General features: G+C 42.5%; 1 protein-coding gene across 4 annotated transcripts in view; it reads right to left on the bottom strand.

Moving 5' to 3' along the window:
- LOC137249661 (transcription factor grauzone-like) overlaps window positions 1-345 on the bottom strand; it is an 82,222-nt gene extending 81,877 nt beyond the window's left edge. For 2 of the 4 annotated variants that reach the window (XM_067781362.1, XM_067781363.1), the window contains exons 1-2: window positions 254-293; window positions 25-176 (exon numbers count right to left, since the gene is read on the bottom strand). In XM_067781362.1, the coding sequence (XP_067637463.1) occupies window positions 25-176; window positions 254-278 (177 nt within the window). In that variant the 5' untranslated portion in view covers window positions 279-293. Of the gene's footprint in view, window positions 1-24; window positions 177-253 lie in introns of all 4 variants that reach the window. The other 2 variants (XM_067781365.1, XM_067781364.1) reach the window with 2 other exon arrangements.
- Between the last annotated feature and the right edge of the window lie 19,264 nt (window positions 346-19,609).

Below are 19,609 nucleotides of genomic sequence, written 5' to 3'. Positions count from 1 at the left end.
TTGTGTATATATTCATGAAAATACCTCTATTTGAAGGTGCTTAGCCACCACTTTTGATATATCATTTTCAATCATTTCTCCTGAGTCGGCGTAAAGTTTTAAGACTTCGTCAGATTCAAATAGACACAATCGACACATCATTTTGTTTCGGCATTTCTGTTCTCTACAAACCGCAGCTATTAGATATGGTAGAGTTAACCGATAATTGCAAAGTTTGACATAACTATATCATAAAACAGCTGATCCAACTAACCATATGGAAGGCCACCACAAATCATAATACAAGATTGCGCATTGCGCATGTAAACAAAAGGTCAGATGTTTTTTATGGGCAATTTTTACGCCATTTTCCTTTAGCTCTTTTTTTCTCTCTTTCTTTCATTCGCTCAAGCAGTCAAGTGTGACGTTGTTGCACAGAACGAAGCAATTTTGAACTTGTGAATGCGCAATCTGGGTAGGTGAAATGTGATGGAAGGCCACAAATCAAACACAGAAGATTGCGCATTGGGGATGTGATTTGTGATGGAAGGCAATGTAATCGATTAATGGTGCCATACCATAACGCTAAAAGTGCGTGCACACTAAGCGGTGCGACATGTAGCGGCAGCGGCGCTTCACTTTTTTGGCTATTTGATCAACATTGCCGCTCATGGCCGCGCCGCGCAGTGCTGGTGCCGCTAGGTGTGAATTGTTCCATACCCTACAAGACAGGTACCCGTTACCTAATCGATTAGTTAATCGTCACCAATAACTTGTTCAACAATTATCGTCTTAATGACTTTTACATTGCTGTCGTGAAAAAGGTAACGCATGCACTCTCTCAAAATAGTGTACGTGTGACTCGCTTTCTCGCTCTTACCTATTGTGTTTTCGACATTCCTTCTCGCTCAATGTTATTTACATTTTTAAGTTACTTCATCAGTTATGTTTTCGTTATCGCTAACCAAAACATATGCAACAACAACACGGCTAACTGGCCTATCGGTTACCTGTATCGGTTACCTTCTATCAAATCGCTTTTCCATGAATGAAACGCGTCCTTTATGTTCAGATAATATTTAATTATAAATAATTCATATATACAATGTTTTTTTACAATTTAAATTATTCCCTTATTACTCTAGTGTACTTTACATATGTGTATATTGATATGTACAAGCTAATTAAGTACAATAACGTCTATTAATAGCTGTGCCCTCTCTGAAACTTTCGAAGCTCAGTGATGACTCCCAATTTTTCCTGCGCTGGTGGTGTTGGTCAACATCAGTTTGCAGAGCCATATGAGTTTTGTAGGGATAATACCGGAAGCCCCAATTCGTCCTATCAAAGTCGATTTATAGGTGATATTGATCCTTTGGTCTTGACCCTTTTCCATAGTATGCTTGTTAGCGCCTTATCTGTGGTACTAAAAAAGCGGGGGGATAGTTGTCGCAGTTTTCTTATAATTTGAGCAAATTTATGTTCTTCCTTCAGCTACAGCTGGAATATTTGGAATGTTGCTATGCGCACATCGTCAAAATCAAATTACCTAGAATGAGAAAGAAACTAATCAGTAAGGATAGATTAAAGTTTTTAATATATTTAACCCGAAAAGTGTTCTATAAATAGGGCTCCACAATTAGCTCTTTTCTGAGAGGCCAAAGACACAAGGGACTCAAGGAGATACTTCGCTGTTGCATTCCTAGAGAACACAACATTATAACAAGGGATAATTGATTGATGTTACGAAGGAAATTAGACGTGCTATAAAAACAAACAAATGCAGATGACTGTTTAATTCAACAACAACAACAACAACTGTTTAATTCATTATCCGAAGTTCTTGTATGGACGTACAGTATGAAAAGTGCAAAGTACTGCTAAAACTGATTTCCCCGAGTAACCCGAGAACGAATTGATGTGACTACGCCTATCCTTATTTAGAAGCAGGGTCTAGAACCAGTTCCCTGTTGGACAGGAAAATAAACGTTTGGTTATCTCCAAGTTGATCATATGCTATTACAGAATATACTCGTTTGCTGCTTCCGACCAGTACATCCAACTTTCAAGATTTTCTGGGCTCAGCAAGGGTATCCTCCTGAATGGTGCATTTGATGCACGCTGCTGCCTGGCCGCTCACCCAACAACACAAGACACGACGGAACTTTCCTTGGGACACCCAAGGTCACTAACGCTTCTCATGGCTCCAGCGGGTTAGGGGGCTTAGAGTATACCCGCAGTAGGCATGCCTGCGTAAGAGGGGATTAAAATACCAAATTGGTTCAGGGGGTTGTATAGCGCAACCCGTTCAATGGGTTGCCAGCGCAATATATAGCTTCTCCAACCCAATTGTGAACCTCACCTACCCGTGGCGAATCCTGTTTCTTTAACAGCCGAGGCTCTGGCGACCCCATGTTCCTTATGGATCTACATTTGAAGGCGCTTAGTTAGCTGACATCGCTTACTTAAACGGTTGATTCTAAAGTAAAAACCAAAACCAAATATAGGTTAGGTTGAACTGGCGGGTTCATGACGACCTCACATACACTGAATGAGTCCGTAGTGTTACCAGAAGTGTGTTTTAACGACCAAGCTAAAAACCCTATCAACAACCAGGACATGTTATAAAATAACTCCGTCCTCTTGACAAATACCAGAAGCTTCTTAGAACTTAAGCCACTTGCTGCTTCTAGATCTGACAGCTGTCAGCTGGAGTCTTATCCTGGCAAGCGCAGGACACGAGCACAGAACGTAATCGATCGTTTCCTCCTCCAACCCGCACTTCCTACATCTGCTATCACTGACCAAGCCTAATTTAAAGGCATGTGACGCCAGAAGGCAGTGTCCAGTAAGAACACCCCTCATGAATCTACAGTCTACAGTTTAATGATAATGAAAATATAAGAATCAGTGTTTATGAATAACATATTTTAATTAATCTCTTACAACAACGTGATCGGTGGCTACATCGCATGTAGATAGTGTGGTGTTCCACCTTGTATAAACGTAGGTACTGTATGTGCTCAACCATGCAAATGGACATAAGCAGTAACATTATTCACAAAAACATAGCTTGGTATTTGTGCAGGCATCAATATAGCATACATTGGTCCAGTTCGGTGTGCACCAGCCACTGGTACAAACACTTTTGAATGCATAGCTTTCATATAGATTGGATGTCCAGCAGTGCTCCGGTTGTGCCAAAATGTAATGGGCTGCTCAGTCTCTTGGTACGGCTGTATAGGTATGGGCGGGTGCAATGTATTACTAGTCTGCTCAAGATCGTATGGTACATAGATGGCTCGAAGACGCCAGAGAGGATTGGAGCCAAAGTTTTCGGACCCAGAGCCAAAATATCAGTAACTCTAAAAGCACATCCGAGCATTTTTAAGCGGAAGTATTCGCCATAAGTTAGTGCGCTAAGCTGAAACTTCAGCGCAGGGGCAGTCAGGCCCCACTAAAGGCATTTGCGGCGTTCGAAATAAAGTCAGCACTGGTCCTTCAGTGCGTAGAAAAGCTAAATTAATTAGGAGCACACAACGTAGTACTGTTGCCCTGGGTCCTAGGCCATAGGGGCGTAGAGGGTAATGAGCAGGCGGCTCAGTGTTTAATTTATTGCGTCCCTCCCACAAATTGTCATCCTCCCAGCAGATCCTTGCAGCGGGTCTGCGCCATACTCTCCTGTTGTTGTTGTTGCCATACTCTCTTCTTCCGGGAAGGTATCGACCCCAATCCGGGTCCTTCTCCTGACCTCAGTCCTGAGAAATGACTTTGCTGCGTTTGCTGGAAAAGAATCTTTTTAGGACGGTCATATATATAAGGGCCTGGAATATTTCAATGAACTTCCTAATCACATAAAAAGTAGTAATAACTTCAGTACTTTTAAAAAAAGTTTATTGGAGCATTGTAAAACCCTTCCAATAAGATAAAATTTTTCTCCTCTTATTTTTTACATGATATATCCGATACTGGAGCGCGAAAAGGGAATGGTAATATTGGAAGCAGCAAAATACAATGCATCCGGCCCTAAGGAAAAGAAAATCGCAGGGGCATTTATAAGCATAAAGGAGGGAAAAGAGAGAACACTGGCGCAATATGCCAGGCCTGAGTCAATCTAAGTTACTGTTAGGGGGTTACAGCACAACTCGATATAGGGCATTAATAGGCCTCCCAAAAAGATAACCTAAGAACCCTAACGGCTATTCTTACAAGACACTGTAGACTGAACAGTTACATGCAAAAGCTGGGTATAATATCGAACAACACATACCGATTTTGTGATGGATCAGCAGACGGTGGACCATATCCTTCTAGATTGCGGCGCAATTTCAAGGCGTAGGGCTAAGTTTATGGGCTCACCATGGCTAGATCATTCCCACATTTAATCCCTCAAGCCAAGAACACTGCTGGGGTTCATCAAGGAAGTCGGCTAGGATGAGGTGCTGTGAAGGAGATGTGCAAGTCACTGTGCAATCATCAATAAATTATCTATCTATCTACGTTCCGGTAACAAGCACCATTGTGGTACTAGCCCCACCATCTCGGGAACTATTGATATGACTACATTAAACCTTCTAGGGATTGAATATTAATAATGCCGGCAATGCGAAAGTCTGCTAAAATGTACCATTCTCCATGGAATGCTCGATATATAACTTTCCACGTTTTGAAACTGTGATGAAAAGAGCAAAATTGACTAAAATTTTAACCGGCTGTGGGTAGTAAGTTGTTGATGTCTTCTCTTAACGCAATGTAATGACAACTGCGATGCAGGGAAAACGATAAAAATCTTGCAAATCTACTGATAATAATTAATTTTTCCTCCCCTTCTATGCAGTTCTATGCATACATACATATGTATTTTTCTCTCCAAACGCTAATTAAAAAAATTAATTGGTTTTCACATGAACTTCGAACTCTGTCGTATTTGCATTCTTCAGTTGATTATCAACAAAAGCATGACAAATTATCACTAAAAAATTCATACAAGTTACTTATATATTTAATATGGTAGCCAATTTACTTACCCTTTCTGGTGCGATGATTCCTGGACAATCGGGCCTGACTAGACGCGATTTTTTTGCCTTAAGAGAGCGTGCTTAACGCGAACCATATCATGTTATGGCACACCTTTGGTGATGCAAAAAATCAAAGACATTTCTGCTTCTAATGCTTCTAGGATAGCAGCAGCAGCTCCCGGTGGCGCCACATAAATAACAGTTGCATGCCGATCAGTTGCCTTTTTTGCTCCGGCTACCTATTCAATTTTAATTCACATTACATTATCTACTATTGCAATTTTAATCACTACAAATCAATATAAATTACCGAAGCAAATACTGGCAAACCAAGATGCGTAGTTCCACCCTTTTTTAGGGAAATACATCCAACCAGTTTGGTACCGTATTCCAAAGCATGTTGGTTGTAAAGTACCTTGTATCCTTGGCAAATGACACGTGAATCTGCATTTAATGTTACATTTCCTCTGATTTTGGCATATTCTGAGCTGAATCGCAACCCGGCGGAGATGCTATCTATTAGAATAATATAACATTTTTTTATTATTTAAAAATGCACATACGTATGAATGAAAATCAGAAAGTAAATAATGTTGTTGTTGAGGTAGCGATAAGGACACTCCCCGTTATCGACTTTGTTGGTCCTTTGCCGGATGCAGATCGGGTACGGTCCGGGAGCCATTAAGGTACTAGCCCCACCATATCGGGGGCGATTTAGTTGACATGAAACCTTGTAGGCCATCCCGTCGATTCTATACCACTTAATATGGTAACGATTTAAAAGACGGTGCACCACCTAATTTATTTAAAATTATCAAACGTGGAATCAAAAGACGCGCCTCGAGCTCCGTTTTTATTATTATTTGATATTTTTAAATTAGGTGGTGTACCGTCTTGTAAAACGTTGCCCTTAATATTATTTTGGGCGAAGGCCGCCAACGCTAAAAGATGGTCTCTGCAGCAAAATTTTTAATTTCCGTCACATGTCACAACTAAAATTAACTTAATGTTATTTTGGGCGAAGGCCGCCAACGCAAAGAGGTGTTCTCTGCAACAAAATTTTTAATTTCCGTCACATGTCACAACTAAAAGCACAAGATATTTTTCGTTGCAAACAAATATATTTTTTTTGCGTTTCAATGTTTTCCGGAATAATTAATGAACCGTCATTTCGATGACAGTATGAAACGTCGATGTGTTAGTGGAGAGCGAAAAAAGCTTTGAATGTGTGGGTGAACTGGTTACCGCCGTCTTGTAGGGTAAGAATACATGCGAAGAATATTTTGCAGCGCAGTGTAGTGCAGCTCAGCGTGGCCTTAGCTTAAAACCATAAGCCGGAGTCATTGGTGCCGTATGTCGTATCGCTGTATCCGTATCCCTAACGTAATCAGCTGTTTATCGTTACGACGGTAAACCAAAACCCAATTGGTTGGCTACGATACGGTTACGGCCTTAGCGGCACCAATAATCGATTGCATTGATTCTCATAAGGTTGGTCGAATCAGCTGTTAAAAGGTTACCGATACGGTTACCGATAAAGCACCAATGTCTCCAGCTTTAACCATATCACAACGTATCCCAAACAGAGATCTGCTTTCAGTACTAATAAAATTAGTGCACTTAGTCATGAGCCAAAAAATTGTGTCTAATAGCTGAATTCAGTAAGCCGTCTCTAGTCATTATTAGAGACTATTTGGGGTGAAAATCACTTTTGAGACAATTTGCCATTCTGTAAGCTGTCTCGCGTCTTCAGCCTCACAAAAGCAATCACTAATTTGTGAGCTGGGCCGGGGCAGATCACAAACGTGAAAATTTCAGAAAAAGTATGAAAATTATTTGCGAAAAACGCTTTAAATATATTCTTTTTATTCCTCAAATATAAAAAAAAATAAAAAACAGAAAATACTTAAAAAAAAAAACATCGAACTCTAGTGGCGCCGCTGAGATTCGAACCTACACACTTTGGTATTTTCTATAAAAGTTGTGAACGGTGTCTTAGCGAGCTCAGCCACAACACCACTCAACATTGCGTTGACAAAATGCAATGCCATATTATTTGTTCAATGTATGAGTAAATTGTCATTTTGGTGAATTTCGTTGATATGGTGAATTGTTTTTGTGACTTTCGTTTACTGAATACCGAAATCATTTCAAGTCACAAAAATTGACTTGAGATGAGACTGAATTACAGAATTCAGCCGTAAATGTGTACTTAGTCAAGTACAGACAAATACTATGAGTGATTAGCACATAAAACGGAAAATACATACGAGTGCCCCGTAACACATATGTCTCAAACATATATGACTTTGTTGAGTATAAACTGATGTCATAGTCGCTTTAACTCAGTAGCACTTTGATTTCGTGTGTAATACTCTGTATAATTCGTTTATCATCGGTTTTACTTTGGTGCTATATTCAGTTTAGTTTCGTGTACATCGTTGTGTTGCTAGCGTCAGAAGACTGATATGACTTGTAATGGCCCCCTTGGGAGATCACTTAGAGAAACTCGGCAGCCTTCGGGAAGACCAGGTTACGATAGTGAGCAGAGCTGACAAGCTGACTAATATTCGCGAGCAAATTCGTAGGAATTTAGATCTGGCAAGGGATAGGGGGATAAACACCTATAACAAGCGCTCTAGGCAAGTCAACTACAAGGAAGGTCAGGAAGTTTTCCGGAAAAACTTTGCTTTGAGTAACTTCAAACAGGGCATTAACACCAAATTCATGCCAAAAGACCTTAAGTGCCGAATACTCCGAAAAATAGGCAATGCACTGTATGATCTGGAGGACCTAAACGGGAAATTGATAGGTCGCTTCCATGCTTCGGATATTCGTCCACAATAAACCAACCAGAACGTTTTGCTAAATTTCAAATTGACTTTTTTTTTATTATATAAACCTACCAATTGATTTTTTTTTACCCTGTCTGGGCGTTTTGGCGGTCGGGGACATCTCGCCCAATATCCTCCCCGAGCAACGAATTCATAGGGTGTTCACACGCGTTCTCACAGGGAACCGTGAACAACCTGGCAGTCCACACTTGGGTTTGACTAGCCTTACGGAGTTTTGACGAGTTCTCCGTAACAAATGTCTAATTGCCGCAAAGCCCTTTAAACTAAGAAACAAAATTACTTCACTATTTAACATAACTGGATTTTTTTTATGGACCTTGTTGCCCGGCTAGCTTCGCGGTAGAACTTTGAGACTGTTATCTTAGGGCTGAGTCGTGCCCCACGTTACTTGGCATCGGAGGTTCCTGGAAGTGGCTTCCCACAGATGAATCGGTTTCCTGTTCGCTTCATCGTCAGGTCTTCAAAGCGAAGCAGGTTTGTTATGGCCCCCTTGGGAGATCACCCGTGGAACGTACTAGTTGGCTGGTGATAGGTGAAAGGGTTAGGATTCACCCCCACTCATGGCTGCCTGGAGTGGTTACACACTCCCCGTACTAAATTAGTGCAGGTGGCATCGCCGAGAAGTCTGTCTCATCAGCTGATTTTGTTTCTTCCATTTCGCTGGTATAGATAGCGAAAGCAAACATAATCAACGCATTGGTAATTACAGCTGCGTGATGGTGAATATATTTTTTTTAGCGCCTTAAGCTATTTCTATTGGCAAGTCCAGTTAACTCAGCGCACAATTCTCTCACGACACAAAAGTTGCTTCCTCTAAATCCCATACGCCTATCATCGAAACCACGACTTTGAAATCTGCGCATGGTAGGCGTGACAGAGACACAAGCCAACATGTGGGTTGAACGAACCGATAAAAACATCGAAGTATCGACTGATCGGTGAGAACTAGATATCGGAAGCGTGCACGGAAGCTGGGTTTTGCCTCTTTCATTTTGGGCTTGGACACAAAGGAAGACGGATCGATCAACAAAAGGAGAACTTCAGCAGGAACTCATCAGTCCATCATACCTTTTACTAATTTGGCGACTGACAAATCGAAACGTCTCCTTTTAATGCCGATGAAGTTAAACCGGCATTTTCGGTTGTGCATCTGCTGTACTTAAAGGTGAACAACTACGCACCAACATTTTGTAGCTAAATTAATTTTGGTAAGTTCGGTGGTTAAATCGTATTTGTATGGAATAAAAGCCAGCGCTGGAAATTTTCACGGCGTTAAAGAAAAAAAAAAGTGCGAAGAATCCGGCGAACCGAAGAAAAGAGGCGGTACTTCGCTTGACTGCCCGAATACGTGCCCACGTTTCAGTCTGCATCTGGTTGGATCCACTATTTCATTAGGTGCAGACAATTCCGACGTTCATATATGCTTAGTATCACGGAGTGCGCCCACAGTGGAACCACGAATAGAGGTAATTTTCGAATCGAGTGAGGGTATTGCTTATGGCAACACACAAGATCAGATACCGTGCAATGGTAATACCTCTATTTTTTCAAGGCACCGCGGCTATTGCTTTTGAGGAGTAACCAATTAGAGAGACGCTATCCCACCAAAACCGCGCACAACCACCAACTTTGCGCACCTAAGACAGTGCACAACCGCCAACAGTGCCCACCAAAACAGTGCACAACCACCAACTTTGCCCACCAAAACCGCGCACAGCCACTACTACGGCGCCAACACCACGCGCACATACCACCTAATAGGACAACCACCATACCGGCAACAACCCTCTATACCGACAACGACAATTGTCCGGATACATCCCACACCAGCTACAACAACAACAGCAGACCCGCCAAACATAGGCCTGCTGCAATAGCATCAGCCTGAACAACAACAGCAGGGCCGCTAAACATAGGGCTACTGCAACTGCACCAGATATAACAACAGCAGGGCCGCCGAACATAGGCCTGCTGCAACAGCACCCGGCCACAACAAATGGAGCCACATCTGATGGGTGAGTATATATATATATATAAGCTAAACATACGTAAAGTTACACATATGTGTACATTAACATAGAAATGCATACTTAGGTGCTTATATTAGATATAGTTATATATATATATATAAGCATATACATACGTAAAGTTACACATATGTGTACAATAACATAGAAATGCAAACTTAGGTGCTTCTATTAGGAGCAGGGTTGGCACTCAGATTCAGCAGGGAAACCCTCAATTTGGGCACCAGGGAAATTTCTCCCACAGGAAAATATGACGCCAACGGTAGCAGGATTCACGTGGACAAAAATCAACGGTAGATACGTCTTCAGTTGCTATTCCCTTCCGAGCATGAACATCGCCGAGTTCGAAGACATGATATACGGGATCACCATTGAAGCACGAGGTAAACATTCCCTTTTAGTGTGTGGAGACTTCAATGCATGGTCATCTGTGTGGGGAAGTAGACGAACCAACGAAAGAGGGAGAATTCTTCTCGAAAGCCTTACTTCTTTGAGGCTAGAACTCCTAAATGAGCCAGGGATATATACCTTCGATACAGGTACCAGACGATCCATTATAGATCTCACCTTCGCTAGCAGCGAAATAGCAAGACGAGCAAAATGGTCCATAAGCAACGTCTACACACACAGCGACCATAAAGCTATTAGCGTAGATCTGCTCAAAACTCCACGAACGGTAGCAGCAAGACATCGACAAAGTAGGAAATGGAAACAGCACCTTTTTGACCCACAAATATTTGACATTATCTGGAAGGACGCCATAGTACGAGAATCGCATGCGGAAGACCAGTCGGTTCAAATCACTAAGTTGCTATGTATGGCATGTGATGCTGCCATGCCCAGAAGTCGCGGAAAAGCACAGCGCACTTCGGTATATTGGTGGAATGACGAAATTGCGGAAGAGCGTAGAAAATGTCACAAAGCACGAAGAATAGCGCAGAGGGCACGCTCATCACCACGATATGCGGAGTTACACAGCATCTATGTCGCACAAAGAAAGGCACTTAAAAATGCCATAAAAAAGAGCAAGAAGTTATGCTTTAGGGAACTGCTGGATAATGTCGACCTAGATCCTTGGGGATCAACCTACAGAACTGTGATGGCCAAAGTTAAAGGACCCATATCACAGCAACCTACGTGCCCGATACTGATGAATGTTATTGTTGAAGCACTTTTCCCGGCGCAAGATCGCTGGACTTATCCAAGCGAGGATCAAGAGGTGCTGGACGCTGCAAAAAGAGTTGATGATAACAAATCCCCAGGACCCGACGAAGTACCAAACATAGCCCTTGAAGCCGCGATCACAACTAGGGCTACATTATTTACTGATCTTTTTAATGCCTGTATGCAAGAAGGCGTGGGCAAAAAAGACCAGGTGGCTTATCGAATAGTCAATATGGATTTCGCAAATCAAGATCCACCGTAGATGCAATACAAACAGTCGTCAATATAGCTAGAGAAGCTATCTCTGGAGACCAAAATAAAAGGAAGTTCTGTGCACTGATTATGTTGGACATCAAGAATGCTTTTAACACTGCGAACTGGATGCAGATAATGGCAGCGCTGCAAAGCTTCGGCACACCAGCTTACGTACGCAGAATAATAGGTAGCTATCTTAAAGACAGAGTACTTCTTTTTGATACGGATCAAAGAGTAAAATAGTACAAAAACACAGGAGGCGTCCCACAGGGATCTGTTCTCGGTACAACGCTTTTGAATGTAATGTATGACGGGGTGCTGAAGATTGACCTACCAGAAAACACGAAAATTGAAACTGGACCTGCTTCAAGCATTAAATAATGACGCCGTAGCAAGAATAAAGGAATGGCTGACCAATACGGTACTAGAGTTGGCTAGCCAAAATACGGAAGTGGTATTAGTAAGCTCCAAACAGTCGTCGAACGAGTTAGTCTTAACTGTCGGGGATCATCAAATCACTTCAAAGGATTCCTTAAAATACTTAGGAGTGCACATTGACTCTAAGTTAACTTTCAAAGAGCACTTCGGAGCGGTGGATGAGAAAACTACCAAAGTTAATGGATCACTTATGCGAATAATGCCTAACATTGGTGGTCCGCGCGAAGCTACACGTCAGCTAATGTCCACAGTAACCAGCTCAATAATACTATACGCAGCACCAGTGTGGTATGGATCTAAACAGACCCATCAAAAATATATATTAGCAGCGTACCGACTTGCTTCTTTAAGAATAGCAAGTGCTTATCGGACGGTGTCCAACGACGCGATCCTGGTTCTAACCCGGAAAATCCCAATGGACTTACTGGCAAGCGAAATGGCCGATCTGTATAACACTAATATCGAGCGACCATCTGAAGAAGACAAGAAAAGAGCAAGGACACAAACAATAGCTAAGTGGTAAGAACGGTGGGAGGCCTCGAGTAAAGCGCGTTGGACTTTCACACTAGTTTGGAACGTAGCTCAATGGAATGAGCGGAAGCACGGCGAACTGAACTACCATCTCACGCAGATAATGAGTGGACATGGCGGTTTCAAAGAGTATTTATGGAAGCGTAGGATAGAGGAAGATTCTCATTGCCCAATGTGTACCACGGAGTTAGAAAACGTAGAACACGTTATGTTCCACTGCCCCCGTTTCCACGAAGAAAGACTCACCTTGCATGGAGTCTTTGGGGAGGAACCTCCCACGAGAAATTTAGTATCACATATGTGCAACAGGAAAGAGTGCTGGACTTCAGTGAGCAAAATGGCATTTATAGTAATGAGACGCCTGATGGATGCTGAGAGGGAGCGCAGAGAAATGCGCATGCGAAGCAGTGGCGATTAAATGGACACTCAGAGCAAATAGCGGGAACCTGGACGCAGGGACAACAGTAGGCTCTTAAAAAATGAGAAATATGGAACGCCACCCTGAAGTAATGCGAAAGTGGTGCCGGGATGGGCGACGGTTCCAGACCACGGCTGTTTTTTAGTCTACGGACACACGGTTGCTGCGACGGCAGCAATTATGGTGCATTAAGCATTTTTCAGCCTCCCCGCAAAAAAAAAAAAAGGTGCTTATATTAGATATAGCTATATATATGTATATATAAGCAGATACATACGTAAAAATACACATATGTATGCAATAACATAGAAATACATACTTAGGTGCTTATATTAAATATAGTTATATATATATATAAGCATATACATACGTAAAGTTACACATATGTGTACAATAACATAAAAATACATACTTAGGTGCTTATATTAGATATAGCTATATATATTTATATATAAGCATATACATACGTAAAGTTACACATATGTGTACATTAACATAGAAATGCATACTTAGGTGCTTATATTAGATATAGTTATATATATATATAAGCATATACATACGTAAAGTTACACATATGTGTACAATAACATAGAAAAGCATACTTAGGTGCTTATATTAGATATAGTTATATATATGTATATATAAGCAGATGCAGACGTAAAATTACACATATGCATACAATAACACAGAAATGCATACTTAAGCGCTTATATTAAATATAGTTATATGTATATATCAGCAGATGCGTACGTAAAATTACACATATGTATACAGTAACATAGAAATACATACATGTATACTTATATTAAATATAGATGCATATAAGCAAATACATACATAGAAATACACGTCTGCATACAATTATATTGGATATAGTTATATGTATGAGTAAGCATATACTTACCTACATGTATACTTATATTAAATATAGTTGTACATAAGCAAATACCTACATGGAAATATACGTATACATACAATTATGTTGAATATAGTTATATGGATATATAAGCATATACATATCTATAAATACACATGTATGCAATGACGTATACATACATACTTATAGACTCATATTAAATATAATTATATATATAAGCATTTCAAACATACAAATGATAAATACATTCATGCATATATACTTGCATCGAGTACATATATATATATATATATATATATGTAAGCATTTACCTACCTAGAAATACACGGTCATATACAATGATATATACATATATGCTTACTTACTTACTTAATTGGCGCTTAACCGTCTAAACGGTTATGGCCGTGTAACAAGGCGCGCCAGTCGCTCCTTCGCTCCGCCAACCGGCGCCAATTGGTCAAACCAAGAGAGTTTAAATCGTTTTCCACCTGGTCCTTCCAACGGACCGCCCTCTACCTCTGCTTCCATAGGCGGGTTCCGATAGAAACACTTTCTTGGCCGGATCATCATCATTCATTCGCATAACATGGCCTAGCCAGCGCAGCCGCTGCGTTTTAATTCGTTGGACAATGTTGATGTCTGCGTATAGCTCGTACAGCTCATCATTAAATCTTCTTCGGCACTCGCCATCGCCAACGCGTAGAGGTCCATAAATCTTTCGAAGAACTTTTCTCTCGAACACTCCCAAAGCCGCTTCATCTGCTGTTGTCATGGTCCATGCTTCTGTCCCATATAGCAAGACGGGTACGATAAGTGACTTGTAGAGTATGATTTTCGTTCGCCGAGAGAGGACTTTACTTTTCAATTGCCTACCTAGTCCAAAGCATAGATGTTAAATAATGATTAGATAATGCTAATTATTGCTAATTAACCTTCATTTGCGAAATTCTCTAATTCATTAAATAATTAGAATCAGTTCAACTAATTCCCATTAGCTAATTGAAATTTTTATTCTAATGGAAAATCTAATTGCAATTAGTTGCCATTAGCAAAAAAAATTGGTTTACCTTTATAATTAGAAATCTAATTGACTTCTGCTAATGCAATTAGATATTCGAATTAGAATCAATTATTTTGATAAAAATAAATTGTTTTCAAAGAATTATTGAAGTGAACGAATAATGATGTAAATAAATATAAATAATTGATTCTTATTCGAGCTAACTGAATATCTAATTGCATTAGCAGAAGTCAATTAGATTTCTAATTGTAAAGGTAACCCAATTTTTTTGCTAATGGGAACTAATCGCAATTAGATTTCCATTAGAATAAAAATTTCCATTATCTAATGGGAATTAGTTGAACTATTTCTAATTGTTTAATGAATTAGAGAATATAAACCAATTGCATCAATTGCTAATTCTGATTGGAATTTAACTTGTATGGTCCAAAGAAGCATTTATTGGCAAGATTGATTCTTCGCTGGATTTCAGTGCTGATGTTGTTGCTAGTGTTGATGCTGGTTCCCAAATAAACGAGGTCTTTTACTATTTCGAAATTATGGCTGCCAACAGTAGCGTGGTTGCCAAGGCGCGTATAAACTGACTCTTTGCTCGATGACAGCAGGTACTTGGTTTTGTCCTCATTCACTATCAAACCCATGTTTACCGCTTCTTTTTCCAGTTTGGAGTAAGCAGAACTAACAGCGCGGGTGTTTAGGCCGATGATATCAATGTCATCAGCATATGCCAGTAATTGCACGCTTTTATAGTATATTGTTCCAGTGCGGTTAAGTTCTGCAGCTAGTATAATTTTCTCCAGCATCAAATTAAAGAAATCGCACGATAGGGGGTCACCCTGTCTGAAACCTCGTTTAGTTTCGAACGGCTCGGAGAGGCCCTTCCCAATTCTGACTGAGCTGATGGTGTTGCTCAACGTCATTTTGCACAGCCGTACAAGATTTGCGGGGAAACCAAATTCAGACATAGCGGCATATAGGCAGCTCCTTTTCGTGCTGTCGAAGGCGGCTTTAAAGTCGACGAAGTGGTGATGTGTGTCGATTCTCTTTTCACGGTTTTTTTCCAAGATTTGGCGCATTGTGAAAATCTGGTCGACGGTAGATTTACCAGGTCTGAAGCCGCACCGATAAGGTCCAATCATCCGGTTCACGGTGGGCTTCAATCTTTCGCACAATACACTTGAAAGGACCTTATATGCGATATTAAGAAAACTGATTCCACGATAGTTGGTGCATTTTGCAGAATCCCTCTTCTTGTGGACTGGGCAAAGAACACTTAGATTCCAACCGTCGGGCATGCACTCGTCCGCCCATATTTTGCTAAGAAGTTGCTGCATGCGCCTTACCAACTCCTCGTCGCCGTACCTGAATAGCTCCGCAGGCAATCCATCAGCGCCCACGGCCTTGTTGTTTTTCAATCTGGTTATTGCTATTCTAACTTCGTCATAATCGGGCGGGGGGACATATATTGCGGGATCGGGTTCTTCATCTCTGAGCGGTGAATTGCTGCCTCCATTTAGGAGAGCAGAGCAGTATTCCCTCCATAATCTAAACACTCTCTGGACATCAGTTACAAGGTCGCCGTTTTCGTTCCTAAAGGAGTTTGCCCCGGTCTTAAAACCTTCCGTCTGTCGCCGTATTTTTTGGTAAAATTTTCGGGCGTCTGCTTCCCTTTTCAACTCACGATAGCGTTCACACACTCCTCTTGTCGCGCTCGCTTTTAACGTAGCCCTGTAAGCAGCGTCTTTTCTTTCGGTTGCAACGTGGCATTCTTCATCGTACCAGTTGTTTTTTCGTGGCCGCCGGTAACCAATTTTTTCCTCGGCGGCAGTACGAAGTGCTTTGGAGATATGCTCCCACTGCTCCTGCATTCCTTCAGGATGAGTTGTGCTCTCAGAGAGCAGGTGTGAGAGTCGAGTTCTGAAATCATTGGCAGTCTGTTGTTAAACAATTGGGTATGAGCTCAGGGCATTCGCACTCGCGCGGGGTTTCCGGGTTCTAAGGGCTAGGGGACTTTGGGGCGCTTAACTCACTCAAGAGAGACCAAGGGGCACTTGCACGGCACTACTTACGTCGCTTGCAATTTGAATAAATAGTAAGGCATGAGTTTGAGGCGAAGGAAGCACTTTATTGGCGGCACAATAGATCGATGTGTTGTCGCGTTGATGTTCGCAAAGTTGTGTTAAAAAGCAAACAAGTTGACAGGTGTGGTGTGTTGTGTTACAATAAGTGTCTATGTGTATGTATGTATTTGTCTGCTTTTGTCAAGTGTGGAGTGTTGGGTAACGTGTTCTGTGTGACGCGACCTCTGTGGGAATAATTGAATAATTGCTCATTTGACCATCCCGGCCCCCCTAGGCGTATACTTAGCCTAGCAAACGTTGTAACTGTCGCAACGTCTCCACGACGTTGTTTAGCCCGGTGGCGCGTTGGTGATGCGACCGGGGCTGCTGACGATGACGATGAGTAGCTGGGAGAGGCCGAGATAGTCGACGATGCTGCGGCTGCTGAGAAGTTTGACGTACTACGGGACGGCGGCTTCGTGAGGCTGCGACGGGTGCGTAACTCCCGGTGCGTTGCGTTTCTCTCGACGTTGCAGGTTGGCGACGGCGACGGTTCCCCATGGCGATCGGATTCCCTTGTGGGCCTCGATGGAACATCGTGTGGTGGGGTTGGTAACAAATTTGGCACACGTTGGCTGATGTACACTCCGTTGCGCCATGCGTGTGCGCCAGGCAATTAAGGCAGTACCCGTGCGCGGCTGTCACTTGTCGACGTTGCGGTGGTGACATGCCCCGGAATATGGGACACAGGCGGAGTGCGTGAGGACGACTACAAAGTCCACATCGTAAATGGGTGCTGTTGGCGTCGCGCATCGTTTCGGTCGGGGCAGGCCGCTCCGGTGGAGCCGCTACGGCCCTTGGAGCGCGATTACGCGGTGCTGCGGCTGGGATCGCCATGGGCTGTGCGTTGCTGCGACGCGGCGGAGCTACTGGGGTTTCGTTGCGTCGTCCTACTACATTCCCAGATTGCGTGATATTGGATTCGGTGGTGGCAATCATCTCGGTGTCCATGATCTCTATCGGGAGAGAAAGAAAGTTCGTGTTTTATGCGAGGTTGCATGTTAGGGGTAGGCAACTTGTTCAATATGGTAGTGAGGTTTGAGGTAGGGGTATCGTTTCGTAGGTTTCAGATTGAAGGGGTTACTATCTTAATCACTATTGGCAGTCGGCAGGAAGCATAACTTAACTAGCGGTCTAGTTAGCCTGCCATTTTGTGTTCGGGGGTCGACGACTCTGATATGACCGTCAGGTCCATGATGAACCTTTTCTATACAGCCAAGTCGCCACTCAGTGGGGGGGAGACATTCGTCGCTTATTAGGACGCATTCTCCAACATTTGGGGCCTTTTGGGTGTCTTTCCACCGGTATCGTTTATGGATGTCTTTGAGATATTCCTCCTTCCATCGGTGGCTAAATTCGTGATGTAGAACCTTTATTCGTTCCCATCGATTTAGAAGGGAAAGAGAGTCAACACTTGGTTCAGGGGTGGCCAAAAGCGGTGCTCCTCTAATAAAATGCCCAGGGGTGAGGGCTGTGAAATCGGAGGGATCTTGCGAGAGTGCAGATAGTGGCCTTGAGTTAAGAACGGCTTCGATTCGAGTGAGTAACGTGGTAAATTCCCCGAAATTGAACTTGTGAGTTCCAGCGATTTTTTTGAAATGCATTTTGAAGCTTTTTACAGCTGATTCCCATAAGCCGCCCATATGTGGAGCCCTTGGTGGGATGAATTGCCAATCGATACCTTGGGGTGCGTATTTTGCTATGATTTCTGGGGAGACTTTTTCCGCGAATTTGACAAATTGTCTTTCGGTTGCTCTTTTAGCTCCGACAAAAGTTTTTCCATTATCGCTCATCATTTTAGAGGGAACTCCTCGCCGTGCAACGAAGCGAGCAAATGCCGCGAGGAAAGCCGCTGTGGTCAGATCAGAACATAACTCGAGGTGTACCGCTTTTGTTGTGAAACAAACAAAGACGGCGACATAGCCCTTTGTATAGGTGGAAGACCTTAACATGGAGGCTTTTATCTGAAAAGGCCCGGCAAAGTCAACACCAGTGGTGGTGAAGGGCGGAGCGAAGTTACAGCGTTCCGGGGGAAGAGCTGCCATGATCTGAGTGCGCATCCTTTGTTTATGCATAGTGCAAGTTTTACACGTAAATATGCATTTTTTGATTTGCGGCTTTAAGCGTGGGATGTAGAACTCTTGACGGACCATTTGTTGCATCAGGCGATGTTCAGCGTGTAACATTAACAGGTGGAGGAAATTTAAGTACAGAGAAGCAAATGCGGACTTCTCCGGAATTATTATTGGATATCGTTCGTTATAAGTGAGGGTCGAATTTGCTAGCCGTCCATCGGCACGGAGTAAGCCGTTCATGTCGAGGAACGGGTTGAGGACTAGAAGTGCACTCCTTTTATCAATGGGTTTGGAGGTTTGAAGCATTGATATTTCATGACTGAAGTAGCGTGATTGGGTGATCGCTATGAGATATACCTTTGCTCTCTGTAGATTCTGGTGACTCAGAGCGGCATGTGGGGGGTTCGGCCTATTATTTACCTTATTTTTAAGGCGTTGTATAAATTGAATCATATACGCAACGACTTGCATGGCTCGGGGGAATGAAGAAAATCTCTCAAGGATGTCGGGTTCATCCATAGAAATGTGAAAGCATTCAAATTTTCGACCTTCGGGGGGTATTATGCTCCGCGCTGGAGCATATGGCCAGGATTCTGGTGATTCTACTAAGCGCTGCTGGCTAGTTGTGGGGGATTGCAGCCTCTTGTACCAAGATCAGCGGGATTATCAGCACTGGCTACATGTCGCCAAATGGCTGGTCCGACTAAATCAAGGATTTGGGCTGTGCGATTGGAAACGTACGTTTTCCATGTATGGGGTGGTTTTTCCAGCCAGGCTAAGACGATTTCGGAGTCAGACCACAGATACAGTTTCCGATCGTTGAGACTTAAA

Source organism: Eurosta solidaginis, chromosome 4 (genome assembly GCF_040869045.1).
Source record: "Eurosta solidaginis isolate ZX-2024a chromosome 4, ASM4086904v1, whole genome shotgun sequence".
Classification (NCBI taxonomy): domain Eukaryota; kingdom Metazoa; phylum Arthropoda; class Insecta; order Diptera; family Tephritidae; genus Eurosta; species Eurosta solidaginis.
The sequence above is the reverse complement of the archived record's forward strand: the minus strand, read 5'-3'. Positions and strand labels throughout refer to the sequence as shown.